This window comes from Thunnus maccoyii, chromosome 5, assembly GCF_910596095.1.
Source record: "Thunnus maccoyii chromosome 5, fThuMac1.1, whole genome shotgun sequence".
In the NCBI taxonomy this organism is placed as follows: Eukaryota; Metazoa; Chordata; class Actinopteri; order Scombriformes; family Scombridae; genus Thunnus; species Thunnus maccoyii.
In genome coordinates, this window is record NC_056537.1 from 17,119,555 (window position 1) to 17,145,468 (window position 25,914).

The 25,914-nt window shown below is 39.8% G+C and overlaps 1 protein-coding gene across 2 annotated transcripts in view; it reads right to left on the reverse strand.

Annotated features, from left to right (window-relative positions):
* Positions 1–25,914, reverse strand: part of scaper (S-phase cyclin A-associated protein in the ER) — a 58,455-nt gene that overhangs the window by 13,763 nt on the left and 18,778 nt on the right. For both annotated transcript variants that reach the window (XM_042411702.1, XM_042411701.1), the window contains exons 20-25: positions 23,039–23,175; positions 18,732–18,797; positions 17,981–18,107; positions 10,799–10,914; positions 2,436–2,559; positions 511–740 (exon numbers count right to left, since the gene is read on the reverse strand). In XM_042411702.1, coding sequence (XP_042267636.1) covers positions 511–740; positions 2,436–2,559; positions 10,799–10,914; positions 17,981–18,107; positions 18,732–18,797; positions 23,039–23,175 — 800 coding nt within the window. The remainder of the gene's footprint in view (positions 1–510; positions 741–2,435; positions 2,560–10,798; positions 10,915–17,980; positions 18,108–18,731; positions 18,798–23,038; positions 23,176–25,914) is intronic.

Genomic DNA, 25,914 nt, shown 5'->3' on the forward strand with positions numbered 1-25,914 from the left:
CACACGGCTTCATCAGGCCGGGCCTGCCTTTCCTCATAGCCTACATTTCTCCAACACAGCCCGACTCCTACAGTCCAGACCCACACGGCTAGCTCGAACGCCAGGTTCAAGGGGACCTTTCAAAGCTTTGGAAGTGCTCTTTGTTTATGCTACTTTGTGCCCCCCCTAGAAACTGATCTTACTTGAAATGTGGTGCTGAATGTGTGGAAAAAGTAAAAGCTGGAAAGATGCCAGCATACACGCTCATTCTCACACTACTCCCATTCTAACAAGACACCAGTTGGACCATTTCCAAGAGATCTGACATTTCGTCAGCCTATTCTTTACATGGGGCATGCTGTTGAGGAAATCAGAGGTTGACCAACTCTCAACCCAGTGAAGAGGAGCAGAAGAGGAGCAGAGGAGGGATGTACTAAAGAAGGTAAAAAGGTCATAGATTGAAAAAAAAGAGGTGCCATGAAGGAGGAGGAGGAGGAGGAGAGCAGTGTGAGAGTTGTACAAAGAAAATACCTGATTAGGTCTTGTGTACGAGTGTTGAAGGAGTCTATGGCAGAGCTCTTGACCTTGGCATCTGGGGAGGAAATCCATGTGTTTTCGCCTTGTCCAGACTCAGAGATATGTGGCCACAGGGACCCCAGGATGGTAGCTATGATCTGCAACAGGCCTGTGGTCAAACCTTCAAAGACCTGTTTGTTCACACTGCGCCCAAAAATGGACTTGTCCTCATCTGGGACATAAAGCTGTGAGAATTAAAAAAAAAAAAAAAAAAAAAAAAAAAAAAAAAAAAAAAAAGACTGTTATCACAAGGTACAATCCCAAAACGTATATTGATAAATTAGCTTCATGTGCTCCTTTCTCTGATCCTTCAATAAATACTAACACTGAGACTGCAGGAGACAGGTCAATTTAGCCTTAGTGCACACTATGAGTGAATGGACAGCAAACTATACATGCCCCGTTTTAGTTTAGCAAAAGGCTTTTCTCAGATTGTTGGTACATTGTGCACTTTAGTGAGTTACTATTCATCATCTTAATCTTACAATAATGAGATATAGTAGCTGTTTGTGATATATCCTCAGTCACACAAGTGACAAAAAAAAGCTGGTGTTAACAGGTTAAGATGTACTATGAACCAGCTACATGCTGACAAGATGGAGGCCCAGATAAAAAAAACGAAATTCGACAGCGTAGTCAGAAGAGCTTTTCCCTCATCTGTATTTCTAGCTAAACTTCTAGATAATAGAGGCAGAGCTCTAGGTTTAAAATATAGTGCTGCTGTTCAACGTGCAGAACCTTGCAAAGGTAAAACCTTCTCATTTGGTCTAATGGTTGGGGTGAATGCTGACAGCATAGGTAAATCCACCGACATTCTCCACAAATCTAATTAAAAGGGGACATGCTCATATGGCAGCACAACCCCCATGGCCTTACTCTATTGCTCACACACACGCATACCAGCACATAGATGTGCACATGCGTACACACAGTCAAACTACTAAACACAATAACAAATGCTATGCGTATGTGAAAATATTAATACATTTTTTGAGTTGTAAATTAAATCACAACTCATTAAAGAGGAGTGAAAAGGAGCATGAATAATTGTTCAGGCCAATAATCTCAGTGTACACATAGAGAAAAGTCAGATTGTCTCCTGCAGTGCTGTTGGATATGTCAGTCAGCAGAGCAGCTGCTGGGATATGTTTTATATAAACTGAAGCATACAGGCTAACCTCTCCCTGTGTGCCCTGAGGAAATATGACTGCTTTGGATTGGAACTCGGCACTGGAGAAGGAAGCCCCAGTAGAGTTCATGCATGTACCACAACCCAGTGCCTGTGCCTTGTCCTGTCTGTGTTGTGAGTGTAGGCGGCCCCAGCTAGCCGCCACCGTTAGATGTTTGGAGTGGGCTGATGTTTACAGCCCTTCTTACAGAGTGCTGAAGGATATGGGGCTGACATGTCGCCGCAATGCAGCCTGCCTGACTGCCTGCCTGACTGACTGTGCTCTCACATTCCCTCAGTCAGGAGGCATCTGCGGAGCGGTTGGGCAATGGTTTGTTACTTGCTGGCTGGTGTCTTGCTCTGTCTTTCATTAACACTGTGGCAGGAGCAGACACCAGCAAAAAAGGCAGAGCTTTCCCAGTTTTCACAGCACTGTATGTCAACAGATGAATTTAAAGCAAAACAAAAAAGGAGACAAAGTTTATATGTGGCTACGTTGGAAAGTTGGAAGTTAATTTTATCATGTTTTGAACACCTTGCAGCCAAACATATTCAGCAACTACTTTTCATTTACTGTACTTCATACAAATTGAAATAATGCTTTTGGCACAAACTAATTAAAACACATTCAGTCTCTTTGCATCATTTATGAAACATTCTGTATTTCATGGTGAATTAGGTTTCAGTCATTTGCTGGGGTGCATTGACTTACTGTTAGCTGGTGCAGCAGCAGGTCCATGAGGAGCGCAATCTTGTTGCTAAACAGCACATAGGAGCAGTTGAGAGGGCAGCAGGAACATGCCAGGTAGTAGGTATTTACAGCAGCACAGAGAGATCTAGCACGGACAGATGAGAAACTATTATTAATCACAAATTAAGAAAAAAGGAGGAAGAAAAACACCTCAAGGCGGGCTGCTACTCTCCTTGCGATTTGTTAAAGAAACACCACTACTGGGATGTAAATGAGTAGCCCTGGGCACTGACAAGACTATCTGCAGTCATCAGGAAACCAAACACACTCTCCTGTATTTGTGGTTCCTTAAGGGTGTAGTTTGTCTTCACAAGTCAAAAGCATATCTCACTGACAGCGCGAGAAAGGAAGCCGATTTGAGGAATAAAACACTCATATCAGCTACTTATGCGGAGACTCCCCTCACTAGAGCCACCTTCAGAGGAGCTGGGCGCAATCTCAGTCCCATCTTGGCTGAGATGCTGCAGCATTTCCGCTGGAGAGATAAAACTATTCCTCTCAGCAGCTCCTCACAGCCGCCAGGCAGCCCCAGGCAGCAGCCAGCGCTGTATTATGTCTGCTCTAAAACAAGCCCCAGAGAAGATTAATGCCTCAGATAACTGACCAATCGTTCTGCTGTGACTGCTACTCCCCCTCTCCTCCGTTTCATCAGTTAATATTTTCTGACAACTGTATATTTTAGCCATTGGCGGAATGGCGTGTCCTATCTGCTTGCTGGAAGAATGGAATCTGCCTCTCCATTGCCTAAAGTAGGCCATGTTTATTTCAACTGGTAAACATTTTGATATCTACCGAAACCTTCACATCTGCTGTGCGTTTTCGGTCAAACCACGCTGGCATAGTAAAGGAAAATAGATTAGGCTGAGGCAGACCCGAGTCTGTCAATAACTTCCTCTATTCTTTGCTCTGCATTTGCTAGTGGGCAGATCAGCCGTTTCGCCGTATCATTATTGACAGTGCAGCGTAAAGCTGTCAAACATGGAATGTGGTGATAATGTGTAAAACATTATACTTTCAGCGATCGGACAGTGTCCAAATCTGACATCAAAACTTACTTCTGTCCACCTGAAAACAATAACAGAACACTTAAAAAAAGAAACTCCAGAAAAATGGCTACTGTCTTGTATGGCAGCTACATTGGCAGTAATTTTATTAAAGCATAAAGACAGTGGAAAACATTAAGCCATAATGGTTAAGTGCACTGATTGAGCAGCCTGTGTGGAGCAAGAGGTGAGGTAACATGAGAACCCAACCAAACTATGCTCTGCGTGCAGCCATCCAGCTTCATGACTACAATTCCCAAATGAACACGGGACAAATATCTGCTTCTGTGCCACTGCTATTTAGAACAGAAATACCAAAACGACAACTCAAATACTTTTCATCTCAAAAACTATTGTATAATTACATGTTTCCCACAGCTTAAACTGTGGTAGCTGCTACGCACATTCCCCCAAAGGACAAGAGTTACTTTATGTGCCTTAAGACACCATCATGGTATTTAAAATCGTGTCCCTGTTGAGTTAAGTAGTGCATAGTAATAGGGATATCATATAACCTATCAGAGATAAAATGACTAGGCAGGACTGACTTGATTACTGTCAAAGAGTTGTTACAGGACATCAAGATAAAGTTCATCTTGGTGAATGGTAGCATTGAGGTTACACCTATGACAACTGAGATTTTGTGTTTTCTTCCTGCCAAATAAGTTGCATGAATTTTATACAACAAAGTATACCTGGGAAACAGTTGCATTTATTATTTATATATTATTTCACTGTTGCATTTATTGTAGAAAAGCTTCAGTCCTCCTTGGAGTGCAGACATACAAACAGGACTGTGACTTATGAAAAAAGTAGTCATCTACTTTGTACTCTGAACTTCTCATTAGGATTTAGGGATGTCTTAGATCAGAGGATTGGTGAGGCTGTGCAAAATGTTTCACTTCATCCTGGTGTCGGTGAGACAAGTCTTGTTAAGAAGCACAGGTGTCTTCTAAATATTTATGCATTTGTGGTCCCCAGTGGATGAATCCTACTGTCTTTGGTGAAGCTGATTTTACTTCTGGTGCCACCAGCAGATGGCTTTTATTTATTTATTTTTTTACTTTTTGTGAAATATCTCTACAATTATAGAATGGATTGCCATAAAATTTGGAACAGATATCTGTGGTGTCCCGATAATGTAGCCTGACTTTAATGATCGCTTGACTTTTCCTCTAGTACCACCATGTTTACATTTGTCTTTTTTTGTGTGTGAAATGTCTCAAAAACTACTGGACTGCCATGAGATGTGGTTTATAAATTAATGTTCCCTTCAGGATTAATTGTAATAACTTTGTGATGCCTTATCTTTTCATCCAGTGGCATCACACTTAATTTGGCCAATAATTTGGTTTATGACATAACAATTGCAAAACTAATATACCCATGAGCCTAAGATGTAGATGAAGATAGTGATCATTGTAAACATTATACCTGCTAAACATTAGCATGTTAACATTGTCATTGTGAGCATGTTAAAAAGCCGACGTTAGCAGTTAGCTCTCAAAGTATAATGAATATGTGCATAGCACAATGCACATCGTGGTTTTCACTTGAGTCAAAAATTAGTATAAACAAGGCAGAATACAATATTTTTTAAAAGAAAACGTTATAAAAAACACAAATATTTACAAGTAGTAATACACAACTGTGAAATTGTTTTTTTAATTAATTTGATGCAAGGCATGGCTGTATTCTCTCTCCTCTGACCTGACTAGCATATTCTAATTAAAATCACTTCACCCCTGGCGATACAGATCTGGCCCTCTGGCTTAACAATCGACTCACTCAACTGCTCATGTAATGAGCATGCAATTGCTTTGTAACACAGCTAATCAGGCTTGTCTTTGGTCATCTCTGAACAAATGAGGAGCCTGTCAAAGACATGGTTGAGTTATGCCCTTACACCAGCTTGTACAATGAACCATCACAGTGATCTGTCTTTGGTTTCCTCCCACCTAATTGAGCTTGATGAGCATGACACCTGATAGTCCGCCCTCTTTGGGAATCTCACTATCTCAATACCCCTCCATGACAGCTCCAGCCAAAGATTCTGAGGAACAATTTGGTGAAGTGCCACACCACCCTGTCTCATGTTGCACAAAAACTTTGTGAGGACTGATGTGTGCCAGTATATCTAAGCAGACAACATTCCTCCACTTACACCATTATGGGGTTCTGATTGTTCTTCACATTTTCCCAAAATGACTACAGCCACTATCCATCTCCACCTTCAAGCTATTATCACTCCAACAATTCTGCTCTGAAAATAGGAGCCATGAACTATTGTTGCAAGTTTTAACTGGTAACTAACCCCTGGAATCTGACTGATAAAAACTGGAGATGGAGGGAGAAAGTGAGATGCAAATAATGAGGGGTGTAATCTGCACACCTACACTAAACAGCTTAACCTCACCCAGCCAGGGAATACCATTTTACCTGTGGAGCTATTCACATCTATAGAGAAATGAGGCCAAGAGGTAGAGGGATGGAGCACACCTGATCCCGTTTCACCCCCCTGTAGCTCTCTGGGGCTCAGCCTGGGTGGCCAACAGGCCTAAACATGATAAGGTGGAGGCTTGGGGGGGGGCAACTGACCTCTGCATTTAAACTAATATATTAAAACACCAAGTTCAATGTATACCTCAAAAGCTGATAGAAAAAGACAACCAACTATGCCTGGAAGTGAGAATATGGCTTAAAAAGAATCAAGATTTCAATGTCTGGTTAATTTTCCAGCATAAATGAGATGCAAAAAAAAAACATAAACACAGTTTCTTTAGCAGGGAGATGTCTGGTTATGGATTTTCTCCATTTTTCAACATAAAAAAATAAACAGCTAACAACAGGACAACAAGCATTTAAAAGGCTCTTTATGCTTTTTGTCACTGCCTTGCATTATCTACCCTGAGATCTGTGCTCCTCAACCTGAGTCTCACATTTCTCGCCCTCTCTGTGCGTTTCCTATGTGCGCAGTCAAGCCTGACTGGAGCAACGCTGCAGAAATCTGACCAACTTCCAGATCAGGTTGAGTCCCTGCCTCTTAAACAGGGTAAATTTGTGTTCAGGGGAAGAAAAAGAATCCTAAGCCAAAATAAAAGGTGAGGAGCAAATCCATTTCCTTGTGCTGTCAAACAATCCCTTCATTCACTGCTATCTAAATGACATTTAATTTGATTCTGCTGTTGATCTCTCCGATACCCTGAGTGCTTCCAAGATATCTACTCTGGCTGTTGTGCCACACTGGCCAGGTATAAAGCGGGGGGAGGGAAATCTGATGAGCCGTCACACAGCATCACGCTCATGAGCATGAGTGCATGCACACACACACAGACACACACAAATGGTAGAAAACATCCTGAAATAAAACCACAAGTAGCAGGGTCTGATTTCACAGGATACACCAGGTCAGGTCATGTGAGAGGTAGAAAGACAAATTGGGTTAACACGCATGTCCAAGGACTCCTAAATCCCTCTCTGGAGATTACCTGTTCCAGTTACCATAATAGCTCTATTCGTCTTTTTAAGGCAATTAAAATGGTCAACCTACTGTATGACGAACACATTAAAATATAAACCTTTAAAATAATTTTTTGCAGGCCAAATATCGTAGGCCAGCATCTCTGTTCTTTTCATCATTTGGTTTGTCAAAGCATAAGTTGTGTATAGGCAGATGGAGCCTGTACTGCTGAGACAATTACAAGCAGTACATACAGTAAGACAAGTCTTTCTTCCTCTCCTCTCTCCAGTGACCCCTATTGGAAGACAGAAGGACAATCCATTTATTACCTGCACTGTGTAGCTATCCATTATTGTATTAAAAATAATTCTTGTCATCTTTGACCTTGGTTTTGGGTTGTACTGATCATTTGCAGTTTTCCAAAACACAAACAGGTACAAAAACAGGCATGCACCCGCACAACTGAAGCAAAAACAGTAGTTGGTCACTATCTTTATTTGTCCCTTACTAGTGAAACAGTTATAAGCGACTACAGCTACATTATAGTGATGATATATGCTACGGGTATGATGGGTAAGATTCTACGATCCTTTAAAGCTTCTATTTAATGTTTAATGTTCGCTCACTTCATGTCCACCAAGCACAACTGGTGCTTCACACAGTACAACACCACATATATTAAAGTCACTTTAATAATAAACCTGAAACAATTAGTTGATAAATTGATCAAAATTAACCTGCAACTATTTTGATAATGCTGGACCCACTCCCACATGGGAATGGGTTTTCTTAGTCTCCTACCACAGTGACTGGAATATCTTTTGGTTATGGACTGTTACTTTGCACAAAATAACAATGTGAAGATGTCAATTTGGATTATGAGAAATCGACACATCTTATAGATCAAATGGTTAGTTGATTAATCAAGAAAAATAATCGGCACATTTATCAATAGAGAAAATAACAATTAATTGCTCTACTTAACAGTAAGATGCAGATATAATTAATATATATCATATAGTAAAATTAATATAGTAAAAAACACTTTGTTAATGAAAAACTACATGCTAACATTTGGGATGTTGTTGTACATTTTGTGAGATATCATCTCTCTGGCTGAAGTTAATGTCAGTGGCTGCATAAGCCCTGATCTAGACATTCCAGTGACCACAGGGTTACACTAGGACATTAGCAGAGCCTCGTAGAAGAATTAGCTCATTAATGTAACGGTAACAAGATGGAATCAGTCTCCCTGGGGAGAGATATGGCAGGACCATCTCTGCAGCTGCCTTTTTTTGTAAATCACTCTGTTTATCTGGTAGGAGGAGGTGATCAATACAGCAGCATCACTGTAAACAGATAATGTAGCGCACTCTGGGCCTAGCGTCTGTATAGCAGCCCATTAGGCCACACAGCCATCCAGATGACGGATAGTGATAAGTAGACAGCCGGGCTGCGTCCTTGTGTTGCGTCTCTTCACAAGCTTCTGACTGCACTGACCTGACTGAGCTAAATCACAAGGTCGAAATGTGAGCTCTCCTGCATTTAATATGGTTTTCAAAACAGAAAAAATGACTCAGTAAGATTTGTTTGTATATAACTGTCCCTGCATGTGGATTAATAAAAGTGTTTTGTCTGTATACACAGTTGGTGCTTTTATAATACGTGTATTAAGGTACACTTACAAGCTACAAATCAAGCTATTTCAATCTACACCACAGAACATATTGTATATATGTGGTCAGGGTGAATGTCTCCATTGGGCTGGATTGATTGTGTTCATCAGGGGCTTATCTCCGGTTCAGCTCTCTGCTAACAGCTGGCAAAGCTCTCAAGGGTCCAGCAGTGATAGCAGCACAGGACTAACTGACAGGCAAGCTGAAGAACACAGGAATCAAGCTCGATTCTGAAAATATCCTACAAGGCCTCGGACATACTGAAGCGTGTCTGAGTGACTGCTGTTAATCTCATGCTGGTGTTAAACTCCTTTGCAGAGTAACCTGTTTAGCCATGGGAAAGGTTTGGTTATGAAAGAAGAGCTAATTCAAGACCATTTATTTATCATAATTCATAACTCACCCCACACATTGACTGGACCGGTACACAGAAGATAAAAACACATAGGCCTAATCCTCACCTCCTGTTTCTGTACTACAGTATATCAAGAAGATGTCTTAAAAGCCAAGGCGGTATTGTGTGTGTATATAAACTACCACATCATCATGCACGTAAGTGCAAAAAATACTCAGTAAACAAACGCTGTGTACAAGAAGACAGTGTCTCCATTTAAGTTAATAACATTTCATTCAATTCAGAAGTCTGCTTGAAATTCCCACAGATTACAATGATTGAGGGAGAGAGAGTACAAAAAAAAAAAAAAAAAAAATCAATATACATGTGATGCCCTTTAAAAGCCTTATAAATATAAGAAGCATTTGTCCATTAGCAGAGATTCAGAGACCAGTAAATGCTAATGAATGGGAGAGCAAGGCCATTCTAGTCCATTACAGAGTCCCACTAGTGAGTATGGCAGCCTCTCTGAGGTTATCTACTGGCAGGCAAAGCGAACGCCAGACTCACAACTCAAAAATACTCTGCACTCTAAATGATAGATGGAGCACATGTGCTTTTTGTGTTTCGAGAGAGAAGAATGAACACAAATTGATTACTGAAATGGAAATGCTCTCTGTTTCTAGAAGCGGCAGCGCTGTTACTCATTAATACATTTTGAGAGTATTTATTGAGATGAAGCAACTATAAACAGTGATAAAGTAGGTTAGTTGAGATTAGCTCACTCACTTTATGCAATTGCAAGAAATCACAAATAGGAAATAAAGCAGTATGTTGTCAGTGAGGTCAGTGAAAGGATACAGTCAAAGAGAAGTCATTGGTAAGACAAAATGTAACAGCTGTTTGAGGCCTTGCGAATATAGAACAGAGTCCACATTAAACAATATGGATGACGCAGTTATTTCTGTCTTTCAGGTTTGCAAAAGAAATGCTGTTTTGTGAGAACCAGAAATGCAAAAATGAGCACTGTTAACATTTAACACTTCCGCTAACATTTATACCTATACAAAATGCTTCCCAAGTAGTTGTACACGACCAACAAGGAATTCAGCTCTCATCCTAAGTGAGATTTATGGGGAGCATGAAAAGCTGCTTACATTTTCGCCAGAGATTGAAGTATACTACAAGTTATATAAATGCTGTAGCCGCTTTCTGTCTTTGATTTTATATACTATTCATAGAATAATAAAAACATGTGAAATACAGTACGGAGTCGATCTTTCTTTCGACCAGTAAATACACCACTAATGCCTGTCCATATGAGTTTTCATAATGTATAGGAGTACAGCCTTGGCAGTAACCAAGAAGAGATAAACATTAAACATAATAAACATAACATTAGATAAACACTGTGGACAGATTTTTATCAAAACAGAAGATGTAACTATTCATAGACTTCAGCCCAGAGGGAATTTCCACCAATGCAGAAATTCACTCCAGACCTGTTCCCACCCTGACACTGAACCACCTGGTCAACAAGATCACTCACTGGTCCCAACAACAACAACAACAACAACAACAACAGGTTTATGCAGGTCTGATCCTTCTAGTTTCAAACAGTCTGTTCAGCATTTCAGAAATCCAATTCTACCAATCATAAGCTAAAGAGACAGCTCACCCTGCTGGTTTGAAACAGAAACTTGAATTGAGGCATGACTGTAAACTGAGGAGCATAGCAACTGATTATTTATATTTTATCACATGTTAAATCACAGAAATATGTAACATTTCAATTTGGTGACGCCACTCACTTGAGAGGAATACGAGGGACTGCGGTGGGTGTGGAGGCAGCAGCGACGACCTGCAGAATTTGTTCCAGAGCCGACAGGCCGCCGCCCACTTGGAAGGCCACTTGGTCTGCATTGTTCTGTTGAGGCAAGGACAGAGAGAGAGAGAGAGAGTCAGAGAAACAGAGAGGTACAGTCAGGGGACAATGAGCCACAGGCTGGACAGAGGATTACATGGCTCTCACCAGAGAGGGAACCTCTCTTTCTCCTACAGGGGCGAGGGATTGAAATCTGAAACAAAGTGATCCCTAAAGTATTCCTGTTTAATCTCAAAAGTGCACAACCCGACTCCGCCCCACAACAGTCAAGTTTCAGTAGAAGGCAAATGCTCTGCAGGCTCCAGTTAGCACCAGGGTGGTCTCAACGATTGACCAGTCTAGGAGAAATTGAGAAAAATGCCACTAGGCCAAACAAAGAACAAGGCAATTAAAATAACTTTAAAATGAGGACAATTATTCTGATAGGATATGATAAATAAAACCATAATCTGACTTAAACTGAGCAACATTGCATCAAATCTGTTGGAGGAAGAAAGGTGACGCACTTACATTACTTCACCTGTTGTGTCAGCATTTACAGGGATCCATGTAATCCTGTTTAGACATCTTTCTTTAACCTTTAACACTATCCAACCCCAGTACAAGCTCCTCTCTTATTTATAGTCACTGTAGATCAGAAAATTTGGTGCTGATAGCAGAGTTTTCTTAAAACAGTGTGTTTAACTAAATTGTGCCTTCTCAAAATGGTGCTTTGCTTCAGCTGGCTCTGTTTAAATTTCCCTTTCTTTTCTCTACTTCTTTTTGTGAAGAAAAAAAAATTAAAGGCTCTCAAACCAACAACACGCAAATAATAATTTTAAAAAGGTTACAAACCACATTGCAATTCAATAAAATAAATCAGTGGAAAATTATAAATAACAGGACTGTTGACAACTAGACATACAAAATGTAAGATGCAGTACAATTCCCCCCATGTAAAAAAAAAGTGCTAAAATTGATTTATGTGTATACGTAGGTTTGATACAAGTATTTTTTCATTAATCCGTATACATGAATGAAAGCCAGCTGGAAATACCCGATAAAAGAAGCGCAACTCACTCAGATGACATTCGACGAGGACGGTTTTAACTTCCTCCAGTGAGTAAGAACTTAAATGGACTAAACTGCCAAACGTTTCCATACAATGATGTAATCTAAACAACATCCAGTCAGCAGTAAGCTTGGGTGCGCAACTGTGGTTCACTGTGGATATTGGCAGGACTCCTTTGAGGTGACATAAAACGTTAAATCACCTAATTTTCTAATACATTTTTTTTAACATTATCTTAGTACGAATTTAAAGTTTTTTTCTTACTTGTAGTTCTTCTTAAGCTGTGTTTTTGTTGTTCATTTTTCTCAGTCAACTTACAATATAAAAAAGTAAATACAGATAAACTAACTAAATACATCAATCCGGTGCATTAGAATTATAAACACATGTAAATAGTTAGTTCCTGCCCTCCAGTGATGACAAGAGAGAAGAGTTAGAGTAATTGGCAGTGGGTCAAATGCTGTTGCTACAGTATCTTATAAATCAACAAGTACAAAGCCAGGAGCGAGCGCTGCTATCAGGCATGTTTGTGCCTGGGTCGACAGGGAGGAAAGGAGCTGGAGGGGAGCTGCTGATGAAGGGCCGTCTTCACACGACTGCAGAGGGCCGTGTTACACTGCAGGTCACTCCTCCACCTAATGAGGTTACAGGCTCCTCACTGCTGTGACAGCACTAAAATCCAGCCACTTCACAGCGCTTTTGTTCTGTAGATGGGAAGTTGCCAACAAGCCTGAACACATTGAGAGAGAAGCGCTTTACCAAATTACAGATAAGCTCTTCATCTGTCATTCATGCCTGCCGCTGAGGTAACTGCTCCTCGATTCTGAGGAAGACGCACTGAACAATCGTTTAGGGTTTGTAACAAAAACATTACCAACACAGCAATGACTTTGGATTCAAGATGATGAGAAATGTCTTAGCAGTGTTTTAAAAAAAATACCTCCTTATGACTTCCTCTCTGTAAGTTGCTTGCAGTTTCCATGCCTAATCAATTGGGTCTCAGTCTCTGAGCTTCGCTTAACCCTTCTCTTAACCCTCCCATCAACACACCTACCTAAAAGCTTCTAGCCTAAATGAAAAAAGGCAGCTCTTTCATAGCAGCTTATCAAATGGTATTAAAGGGGGTAACTGGGACCTGCCCAGTCCTGGCTGTCTCCTGTGAAAACCAGACAAGAGTTGCTTGGTTAGTCAGTGTTTTTTCTGCTCTGCTGACAGATTTATCTGTTGTGATGATGGAACAATGCGGGTGAAGAGGATTAAGTTCAAACTACCTGAGATACTATCTTTAGGTGGTCTATGCATGCAATGGCCCACAGAAAACAAAAAGGCACCAGAGTATTACTGTGAAGATTCAATTACACAGAAAACAAACTGATAGAAAATTAAGTCTTGTCTTGCCTGATAACAGCTCTGCAGTCAGTGAATGTTGTTCTTCATGCAGTTTGCTTTATAAGCAAATGGAACAAGCATCTGGCGATGATATATCTTTTCTACAAACCTAACCACAGAAGGGCAACAGAATCATGTTTGTATGTAATTACAGTGACAGTGTATGTACACAGTAAGCTAAATTTGCATACAAACTAAAAAAGGATGAAAACAATGTTTTTGTCTCAAAGGATTAGCAGGGATTTGCAAATTATGTTGTAAGAGACAGTTACAGTAAAGATCCTCCACCCAGTGTACTTAGAGGGATACTCTAACACTCCAATATACACTTGTTTGCAGTCTTACCTAAAGTTAGACTAGAAGATTAGTTATCATTTTCTTCAAAGATTGGAAGCAGTGGGAAATGATTAGATGGACTAAATGACTGCATGCAGCATCTCAAAAAGTCCTCATAGTAAGGTCGACAGGTTTGTACACTGTTGTAGTTATGAACAAAACTCATGAGACTCTTTATGTAGAGGTAACTGGCTACTTAATAACATATATGTAAGTAATATAGTTTTGGAGTTGTTAGCATATTTTTAGCCATTGTTTTGGCATGGTTCTGTCTGTCTGTTAGTTGATTGGTCAGTATGTCCTCCACTTTGGTCCTGACTGAAATATCTCAACAACTACTGGATTGATATACATGAAATGTTGTACAGACATTCATGTTCCCCAGAGGATGAAGCCAACGGACTTTGTCAAGAACCTGACTTTTCCTCTAGCGCCACCAAAGGCTTGACATTTGTGGTTCTGAGTTACATTGACTGTTAATTAGGAAATGTTAGCTTGCTAACACTCTAACCTAAGAGGCCGACAATTGTAAACATTTTAGCTGCTAAACATCAGCACGTTAGCATTTAGGTCAAAGCACTGCTATGCCCAAATACAGCCTCTTAGAGCCGCTAGCTTAGCTTCAGACTCTTTTTTTTTTTTTTTCGCTTTTAGTGGGTCATTGCAGAGATTTTACAGTGTCGCTTTACTACTTACAGGGAGTACTATATGTAACCTATATATTTATTTATTTCTTTATTAAAAAGAAGTACCCTTTTAATGTAGACTAACTGTTCCAGACCTACCTCTGTAGTGAAAGCACAGAGATGAATTTCATATTGTGGTTATGAGTAAGACAACAATTAAATACATTTCCCAAAATGTAAAAAGTTCCTTCAGGTTTTAATCTGTTGGTGGCTGGTTACACACCAACAGAAGCTACAACAATAAGTAACAAGAGTACCTAATTTATCTTTTAAAAAAAGGAGAGGCACCACCAAAGGCTGAACATTAAGACACAAGTGAGATGGATGGCTCCTGAATTATACAAAAAGGGGAATCTTATCCAATTATTGTCCAGGGTGACCATTGTTACACCAGCTGATGGGGAAGGCCGCAGCAGCTGGTAATTCCTGCAACAGTGTCCGCAGACCAGCAGATCAGCCAGATTGCACTTTGCAGTCTCCTCCCAACAGACGCTTTAATTACAGCAGGAGAGGAGGGCACAGCCTCAGTTGTTTGGCTCCACCAACAGATGGACAACAACTGGCAGTTCATTATGGACTGGCTTCAACTTTGATCTGTACCTTCAAGTCATAAGTTCAGTCCGACACACATAAAAACCTAACAGTGAGAGGAGTGTGACAGATCACCCTCTCCTCACACGGATTTCTTCATTATACAGCCTTATAGAAAAGCCAGAGAGTGGTAAACAAAACTCTGTGGGCCAAGTCAACTGTAAACCACAACAAGGTTGTTGGAGTAAACATTGTGAGGCCGTGTATAAACTTGTGTGTTTACAAGAGATAATAGCATATGATTTAGTAGGCTGTGAGAACGCAGGGCCTACAGGGAAATGGAGAATTTTACAAACTGTGTTTATTCTATAAAATGAGCTAAGATTAATCAAAGGCCAGTGTGGCGCAAAATCAAACCTGCCGCAGAAACCACAAACAGCCTCTAGTTGTAACTAATACACCAAGTAGCTTAAAACCATTTCACTCCCTATTGGTCTTGTGGCAAGGAAACGAAAAGGAGGCTGTTTGGAAACAAACTAGTCTATATTGAGAGAATACAATAACACCAGTTTTGTAACTAATGACTGTTTTCATTTTCCATTAAAGTATCAGTTGTTGTTTTTTTTAATTAATCAACCAATTAATCACCAACAAAATGTCAATATCAATGTCAATGTCTTAATTAATGTACCAGCTATAACTTTCAAATGTTTGGTAGTTTTATCTGATGAAAGACTTCAATGACTAATCATTTATGAAAACTGATTCATATTTTAATCACGTCAGTTTGCAAAATTTAAAAAATTACTAAAAACTAAAGCTGAATAATGCAGCTTTAAAATAATATTAGGACCAATGCCTTTGAAAAGCTTTGTTGATGGTCAAACACTTAAAACAAACAAGGAAAAAGAACATATTATTGATGCACATCCACTATATCACTTTTTGTAACCCTTTACGCTGTAAACAAATATTTAAAACCAAGAGGTAATGTATTATTTTGCTCATAAAGATTGAAAAATTCTTCACAGAACTAAATAGTACACCGCCCACGTTTGCCGTCTTTGCTTGACAAAGTTCTGACACTGCTGATCTGGGCTGTATCTGTCAGTCTGTTGGAGGCTCAAGCAAGAAACCTTGTTATCCTGCCACCCTGCCCCTCTCCTACCCCCGTGTCCCCAGATACAACTCCAACCAGTCCCACTGGTCGGCTCTGACAGCTGACAATGAAAATGTAAATACAGTCTGCAGTTTTCGGTTCTCAGAGCTCCATGCTCCTGACAGTTCCTTACCTGTCATACACGTTGCCCTTTTCTAGACAGGCTTTAATTGAAAGCAGTAGTAAACACTTTGGGCAATATATAAATATGAGTGCTTAATAATAAAGCAAAGTCTACAACAAAAAGAAAAGAGCAGCACATTGGGAAAATTACTCTTCTCAATCACACAGAAAAAAAAAAAAATCAGGTTTGACACAGAATAAACAATTAGAGGCCACAGAGGGAGAAACAGACTGGGGTCAGAGACTATACGCGGCCTCGAGAGCAGGGGAGGAGTGAGGGGGGGTGGGACCCAAACAGCAGTGCAGGAGGGGAGTGTCGGGTGTTGTCTAAGGAATTAGCAGAGAAAGTGGAGACTGAATCAGATATGGGAGAGAAAAACAAATCTCTAGGTGAGTCAATGACATGAGAGATGCTTGTTAGGTCAAATAATCTAAACGGTCCCGACTTGAAGTGACTCAGGGGCCAGACAGCCATGCTGACGGAGACTCTATTTATTTGACTTTGTCCAGGGATTAGAGAGGAAAGTGTTCCCCAGGCTGCCTCATTTGCCAATCACGCTTCTACACAGCTTTGGGGTGGATGTTTCTGTAAGAAGCTAGTGGAGTAGGACTTGACAAAACAGTTTAAAAATGTGTTTTTAAACTGAGGTGAGAGACAAAGCCAAAACACCCCAGCAGATCCTTGATTTGCCTCTTTGCCGATGACACCGCCATTGAATAGAGCACATCTCTTGTGGCCCACTGACCTCTGACCTCCTATTGGGAGTATGTGGAGCTGAGGGGAGGAGCCCTCATGTAGTGACAGCTTGTGAGCTACTCAAATCACACTGGTCTCCTCCTCTCTCCTTACAGGACGCCGTGCCACCCACCGCAGCCACCTCTTTCTTTGCCTCTCTGGGGAAATTCGTTAATAGCCTCTCCAGCCGTCCCCCTTGTCACTGATGGGACACCATAATCTCTCTATCCTCACGCCCACAGACACGCACAGTGGGATGTTATGATGGTGCGAACCACAACTTGGCAGGAAATTTATGCCTCATTACAGGAAGTGGGCTGTATATTCTCCTTATCATAAACATGGTGGCAGGTGTTTTAATTGCTCCTCTCAGTCTCAAATTGATGTGAGTTTTACTGTGTAAAAAAAAAAAAAAAAAAAAAAAAAGCCATGCAACAAAACCTCTGGGACAGATGTTTCAAATCAACTAAAGTTATAAATGTCTGCAGTTATATCTGACAATTATATATATTTACACAACTGCAAAGAAGTGCAAGAAAAAAGCTAACACTGAAAAAAAATGTCTTTGTTCAATAACGTCTTGTGCATTAATGGCATTTCAACTGGAAATCCAATTTACCATTGTCTAAACCAGTGACATCTGAGTTGTGTGAAACAATGCCTGCTCTCGTGCTAGGAAGCTCCTCTATTGGTACCATGTGCACAATAAAAACACAGTTAATCTGGTCTTCATTAACCAATAACCACAGGCAAGTGGCTTTGGAGTAAGCGATACTCTACATTGGGTGGGTGAGACAGAGGGAGCTTCAGCCAAACACAACTCATCACTGACGAGACATGCCAAAGGGCTGGCATGACCTGTGAGCTGCAGCAGACTTCAGTAGACAGCCAAGCAACGCAGGACACACTCTGCAGAGCAGCGGAGGACCTGATGTTGTAACAGGCAACTTCCAACCAGTTTTCTACATTAAAAAGTAGTATGGGTAGAGGTGCATAAAAACCATTTGGTCCTTAATATACAGCCAAAATGTTAAAATATATATCACTACAAAAAGAATAGATGTAAATCATTCAATCATACTGTTTGCTGTATCTACCTGTTTCTCTAAAATGCGAGAGATCTCTCCCAAGGTTCTGTCCAGACCAGACACTTTGTTGTTGGCCCACTGGCCGCTGTCTTGGCCTTGCAGCTGCTTCAACAGGTCCTTCACCAGGCGCTGTAACCTGAACATACAAGAGCCAAGAGTTATTATAAATCTGTTTAAACACCAGTTCATTAAATGACAGAAAATTAAATAATGATTCATATTTAAATCAGTATTTAGACTTGTTGATCCTATCTTTTTTTTAAATGATAGTAAATTTAATATCTTTGGGTTTTGTTCTGCTGGTCAGACAAAACTAACAATTTGAATAGAGCCAAAACATTAAATTGGTTAATTGAGAGATTTTGAAAATTGGCAACAATTTTGATAATCGATTCTTCATTCAAGCTTTTTTTTTTTTTTTTTTTTTTTAAATGGAAAAATGCCAAAAGAAAAAAAAAAAAAAAAAAAAAAAAAAATCACTGTCAATTGCAAATATGGGTTAGTTCTCTTAGTCTTCAATGAAAGGATATAGATTATCGTTGGGTTTTGGACTGTTGTTTGGGCAAAACAAGCAATTTAAAGACGTCACCTTGGGCTCTAGCAAAATGTGATTGGCATCAATTCTGAAAAAAGTGTTAGTTGCGTCCCTAAAACTGAGTATATCAACTTGTGTCTTGGGAAATTCTGATGAGCATTTTCAAGACATTAAAAATGAAGAAAAAAGTCAAACTCCTACTTATAAAAAAAGGAAAACACTTACTTGGCCTTGTATGGGGAGTCAGGGACCTGGGTCTTTGCTTCAATTGACGTCTCATATTCCTTTGCCCTGCAGAGGGAGGAGAAGGAAAAAAAAAGTCTTTGAATCCCTGGCAAAAAAAGTGTTTGGCCTGTCAGTAAAGAACATAACAGAAGGAAGTGTGAAGAGAAAGAAAAAGTTCAAGCTGAGTCTGTTTATTTGGCCTGTCAGCCATTCACCAAGTAACTTGGCTTAAAATAATCAGACACTCACTCTGTAAGGACGAATGTTTTGGTGCTATCGCCTCATATCACCAAGACTTAATTCTACCTTTAAAGGTGCAGTGTGTAGGATTTATCAACATCTAGTGGTAAGGTTGCACATTGCAACCAAATGAACCTCCTCTCATCTCCTCTCGCCCTCCCCTTCCAGGTGTATAGGAGAACCTACGGTGGTCGCAAAAATTGCGGAAAAAAAAAAAAAAGCGAAACGCCCTCTCTGGAGCCAGAGTTTGGTTTGTCCATTCTGGGCTACTGTAACATGGCGGTGCATGATAGCAGGCTCTGTGGAAGAGGACCTGCTCCCTATATACGTATAAAGGGCTCATTCTAAGGTAACAAAAACACAACAATTCTTATTTTCAGGTGATAATACACTGATGAAAACATATTTATGAATATTATATTCCATCTCTGCCAAGTCTGTTCTGCTAGATGCCACTAAATTCTACACACCGCACCTTTAAATCCCTTCAAATCCCTTCAAATCAAATTTAACAAGAGACGCTCAAATTCTATATTTCAAGAATTGTCAAATAAACAATAAATGTGAGTTACCAGTAACACAACCAGTGTTGTGAAAGTGTGACCTCCCAGAAGGTCACTGTCATTAGGAGACTGGTATCTATGTGGCATTAATCCAATAGCCAAACTGTCCGTGTGTGTGTGTGTGTGTCACAGAGAGATTCTATCTGTCAATCAGGAGTTCCCAGACATGATAAGTAACTATTGATCAGAGTTAGACAGAGTGCCTTCCGGTTACCCATCTCTACGTTAATAGGATCAAACACTTCCTGGAGGACGACAGGTGGACTTCACCAGCTGACCAGACCTGGACCAACCAAAACCCAAATCGAGCATTCACAATCTCTTGTATAAGAGGGAAGTCATCTGACAGTAACTGATAACTTGCTAGCTAGCCTGAAGGACAGTGTGGTGCAAAAAACCTTCCAACTGCCCACCCAGAGTATATATTATAGCATTCAAAAAGATATTGCACTACTGTATTAATTCCATAGTTTTAAATGTTAACTCACTTTCTGCATACCTGTAACTAGTGCGAATTTATTTCAAAGACTACTATGAAAAATACAACCTTGTCTTATCAAATACTCCAAGCACTGAAAATACATCATTTGGAGGATAGCATTTTAAAAGAATATAAAAAGGTAAAAGTTAAACAAAAGTTTTATGAGATAAGCCATATTACTATCTGGAAAAACACCTGTTCAGAGAAAAACATTACAGAAAAATGCCATAAGAGTGTAGCTACAGCATTAAATATCAACCGGACAAGTTGTGAGATAGATATAGCAATTTTCCATGCCCTGTGAGCAGAACAAATGGGTGACACAGACTTGCTTTCAGAGGGGCCTGATCTATACCTGCCCTGTTTCTCATTTGTGATATTACAATATTAATCTCTGACAGGTTTATACGTATCCAGGTTAAACAGGGAGCAATTGCTGAGCAATTTATTACTGTCAGAATCAGGCTGCAGCCCAAGTTAAACTGGCTTCATATCAGTGATTGGCAATAACATAGAAAGCACAAATCTATAGTGCGAATCTATTTTAGCAGTTCAAAGCACAACAGATTCTGTTTCTTTTACAGACACACAAAAGTTCACTTCTCTCCAATGTTGCTAAAAATACACTGATTATGATACACACAACACAGGCCTAAAAAAGAAAGTCAACCATCATTTCAGTGGCAATGAAGAGGAGTATAACCCACAAATGTAAAACATTATACTTATTATATATCAACACACCAATGATCTTAAAGCCCATTTAGCTTATATGTGTGTTGCTAAGTATTTATATTCATGTACAAGCAGGACAGATTGCCCTAAGCTATGGCAGCAGACTGGGTGAAATGAGTGAGGGTCATGCTTACCACCTCAGACTGTACTCCATACCCTATACAGGAGTGTCTTTGTATACACACCACCATCTTAGGTACACACACACACAGGCCACTCTGTTCCTTGCTGAGCGAACCTCAAGCAACCAGCTACAGGCAAGCGGCTCGTACAAGAGCATGAGCGAAGTCTTTAGTTTCAAAGTTCAGAACCCATCCTGACACTAACTGACAGGCTACTTACATGAAATGTTAATAGCATATTTTTCTTCCCAATACACTTGTTATTAGAGAAGTTAGCCAAGCCGCAAAAATAACATGTGGGTTAAAATGTGTGTGCACTGCTTTATGACAGAACAGGGCTGCATGTTGGCCTAGCAAAAAGTCTAGCGAGAAGCACTCACGTTTTACGGACACCATACGGTGCTCCAATAAAACGGTTCATTTCCACCCGGTGGTGAAGCGGCTCACCTTTATGTTTACTGGGGCTCTGCGTTATTTATGACCTTTGAAAGCCTGCTGCCTTTGAGTGCTACTCTCAGCAGGGCTGGTGATGGAGTGACAGTGAACAGAGACAGATCATGTTGTCACTTTCTCAGTACCGCTGAGCCTCACGAAGCCAAAAACAGCAGCACCGAGGAGAATAAAGCACTGTAGCAGAACGGCTCATGTGTTTCAGCTTGTAGCTGCCTCTTATTCCCCTTCTGACCAACACAATAAGATTGCTGATTGAGATTCAAGAAAATGCAGTGTTCATGAAAGTGATCTAATAAACTGAGAGAGGAGAGCCCAAGAGTGGACTCTCATTCATACTCACAATCTCATGTTGATGATAAGAGCTTTGAGGCTCTTTTAGGATCATTAAAGTGTCCTACGCTCAAATAAGCTTTACAAATTTTAATTAATGACTTTATAGGTCTTTTAAATACACAAACTAATTATAACTTATCATAGTAATTATTACTACTTACCACTAAAAAAATATTATTACTCCAGTAGCAGATTTAATGTCTGGAGACAACAGCAGAGAACAAACAACTCGGTCTCTTTTAAAGTTTAGCTAGCATTTAAGAGTGTTCATTTTCTCTATCTTTCAAAGTTGCAGAAAAAAAAGCACATCTACTAGATTTGACTAATTTAGACATCTGAAGCTGCATATTAGCTTACAATAAATGTTGTAATACATTTTTACATAAAACAAATAGGTTTTGTCCCCCATCACTTACATTAAAACCGCATTACGAGGGGATTTTTAAATGGCCAGTATGAACAGGAGGAACGGTTACTGCCAGCAAAACCTGTTTAAATGATCATATGTGCACCTGACAATTGTTTTAAGACAGATTTGAAATTGAAATTGTGAACCTACGCTTTAGTGTTACAGGATTGTAATATGATTTATCACTTCTGTGTTGAAAATGTGACTTCAGTATTTAAAGGCTACCTTATATCTTCTATACAGAGATATATTGATATATTGAGATTCCTCAGTCACCAAATTAGGTTAATAAAAACTAGATTTTGCTTTACGCCTCTTTTAATTATTTTTAGTATGCATTGTTCCTTTCCTGACAATATACATCTCAGATATAGTCATCATGCTTGAGGTGGTATCCTCCCACTAATCAACATCAATAACATCTTACAGTAAGTATTGTCAAATTCCTGTCTCTTTTCACTTCCCTCCCTCCCCGTTGTGACAGCCAGTTAAATTGATTGAGCTCAGGTCCAGGTTCTGACACACAGAAGTGCTGCCTCCTATTTGTTGATTACTATTGATTTTCTTTGATACTTCATTTAAAAATCAATAGCTCCGAAGAAGAAAAATAGGCATGGTTCATACATACTTTAACATACATCCTGTACACAGAGAGAGGCTTCAGATTTGGCAGTGCCATGGCAGCAATTTGGAGGAAAGCTCTTTACAGGTGGAAGCCGGGACCCTAAAGATCGATTTGCAGTTTTGCTGCCCAATCACAGAAAGTGGTCATAAATTAAGCTCATCAGTGTTAGCTTGTGGACAGTCAGGATGCACATAACATCTGCTTTCATTCTCCTTGTCGCTCATAAAAAAAAAAAAAGTGCGGGCACAGTTTTGTCCTCTCTGCCTCTGACTCTGAGAGGATGGAGAGGGAGAGATGGAAAGAGGCAGACTGTCTGACAGAAAGAGGGAGAAAATGGACAAGTGACCTGGAGTTCATCCTGGCGCGGAGCTTCTTTGCCTTCTTCCGTGCCTTCTGCCTCTCTTCCCCATCCTTCACGCTCTCAGAAGAAACAGAGCTGTCCGTCACAATATCCACAATGTATTTCTTCAAGGAAAGATGCTCCTAAAGTAGACACAATCAATAAATCAAAAACATTGCTAACACAAATCGGTTTTAACAAGCTCTGGAAACAACTGTGTCTCTGTTTTTTGGTGCCAAAACAACACACATCAGTGGAAAGTAAATACATGCAGTGCATTTACTTAATCACTGTAAGAACAGAGTATTTCCAGTTTCTCTGAGTACTTCTACTCAACTACATTTCAGAGGGAAATATTGTACTTTTTATTCCACAGTTGCTCTGTGAATTAAGCTTTTACATTAAAAACATGTAATCAGATTATAAAATAAGATGTTTTGTTATAGATGAAACTACTTGGGATACACAGCATTTTGCTGATGATAGGTTTGTACTTTTGCCTCAGTAAAATTTTGAATGCAAAACTTGTACTTGTAATGTATTGTTGTTATAGTCAGGTATTATTATTTTTACCTTAGAAAAAAATCAGAATAATTCTTCCACCACGATACAAATATAGTACGGAAAACAGGAGATGGCAAATGCCAAAAGTAAGACTATACTCCAAGGAAGAGTAGTTTCTATTGTACAATGTTATTATTTATCTCATTAAGAAGTGTTTCCTTTTTCTCAGTGAGGTTAGGTTACACAGCAGTGAAATACTACGAAAACAGAACAGCAAATATAATCCGAGTTAAATGTCTGTAAATAGAAATTATAAACTTCTGATATGGCACTGAATATATAGTGTGACATGTAGATCTACACCTCTCAATAACACTATTGTATCGTGTAATTACCTCCTATAAGCTACAGTCTTTTGAAGCCACTCGCCCACAGATGTGCTAAAGGGCTGGAGGTGTTGCTTCCTGTCTGGCCCTGTCAGATGATTCCGATATTTCCACCAGGAGACAGGGGAATGTAACCCAATTTGAACAACATGATGCATGTGCAAGAAACCAATTACCCAATTATGCTGTCATCCAGCACCCCAGAGGATAGGATGGCCTCACAGATAAAGGGTTTCCATTCAGCAGTCAAACTAAACCTGCCTGTGGGACGCCATACCCTTTGGTCACAAGTGATGTCAGTGCACCTGCTACCTGAATAGGGGTTTTCACTGAGAGTCGCAGAAAATACAGGTGTCACTAGGACACTAGGGCTAAAGTGTGCAAGAATGAGTGCTGAAAACTGAATGAATATAAAATGGTTTCTTTACTGTTTTTGACTTAATGTTGACCAATATGTGAAAGCAGTTCATGTATGAATAAGGTGTACACTCACTTGGAGAGATTAAGAATCATTTAAAGGTTGGGTTCACATTTTTTCTGTTGTTTTAAGACAGACTTGGAAAAACTGTGGATCTATCCTTTAAGCTTTAAGAATAAAATAAAAGAGAAAGATGGATAATGATAACTAACTGGAAATGAAAAGAGTAGTGAAAAGGGTATTATGTTTCCTAGGAAGGGGGTGTGTGTCTGTATTTGTATGCACACACCTCTGCCCTCTACTCTCTGATACTACAGGTCAGTCATGACTCATGACCTTAGCTGTTCCTCGCTTGGAAAGCAGCTGTTCAGTAATCTCTCTGAGAGGCTATCCAGTATGCACTAGCCACTCACTTTAATGGAAGTGTTTCAGTAACGCATCCAAAACATCCTTTGTAAAATCACACCGGTAACATAAAAAGGTAGGTGAAATATTAACCTGTCAAATACAGTGAAATGCTGACACAGACATAGCTCCTTTGGCAAATATATATATATATATATATATATATATATATATATATATATATATATATATATATACACTATGATTATATTCCATTTCCAGTTGCTAAGAGGCTAAACTCAGAGGCAGTTCTATAGACTTGCAGTGTTAGAGACGATCAGACTTGATGACAGACAGGTGTCTACCACTGAACGATTGTAACAAAGCAGCATAGACGCTGGCCTAAGGGCATTGCTACCGCACAATGCCACAGATTGCCTCTGGTGAGAGTAATATGATACTGCTCTAAACATCGCTCCCTTTCTCTGACACAAACACACCTATCACAGATCTAAAAAGGCAGCCTACACAAATACAGATTCTATGGGATATGTTCATCCCGTGCCTCTTTTGTCACATACAAAAGGCCTGTGAGGTTGGCTTTCCATTTGGTGTGAAACAAACAGCTGTATTTCATGTTGGCTACTAGATGAGATATGATACTACACTGGACTACACTACAGTGGTTCATATGACATTTTTGTATTGAACTACATCCTATCAGTGACATTTCAGGAGGGACAAGTCATACAAAGACAAAAAAAAAAAAATCTGACACCAAAATTTAACTGAAACTATTCTTTGGATCTCTCTTTGAACAGCAACTTCTTTGCTATAACTAGATTTCAAAACAGCGAGGGGAGGGAGAGGTTCGCTTCAGCTGGCACTCTGGATATTTCATCAGGGTTCTCAATTTGTGGCTATCAGAGCAGTGTCAACAATAAGACCTTTAGGACTATTCAGTGCCTTTGGGAGGTCAGCTCTGATACCCTTCGCAGCCCAGTGATCCCTCTACTGGCTGTGCCTGCCAAGCAGAGAGAGTCTTCCCACTGAGAAGCTACCAGTGTTTTTGAGCTGCTGTGTCTAAAGGTGATCAATAAATAAAGTCATTATCATATTAAACCCGGACAGATGGTGAGTAAAAAGAGTGATTACAATCTCATGCTTTCTCATTGATCCTGCCCTGTTGATAATCATTGTATTTTCAATTTAATTCATGAGTTTTCCTC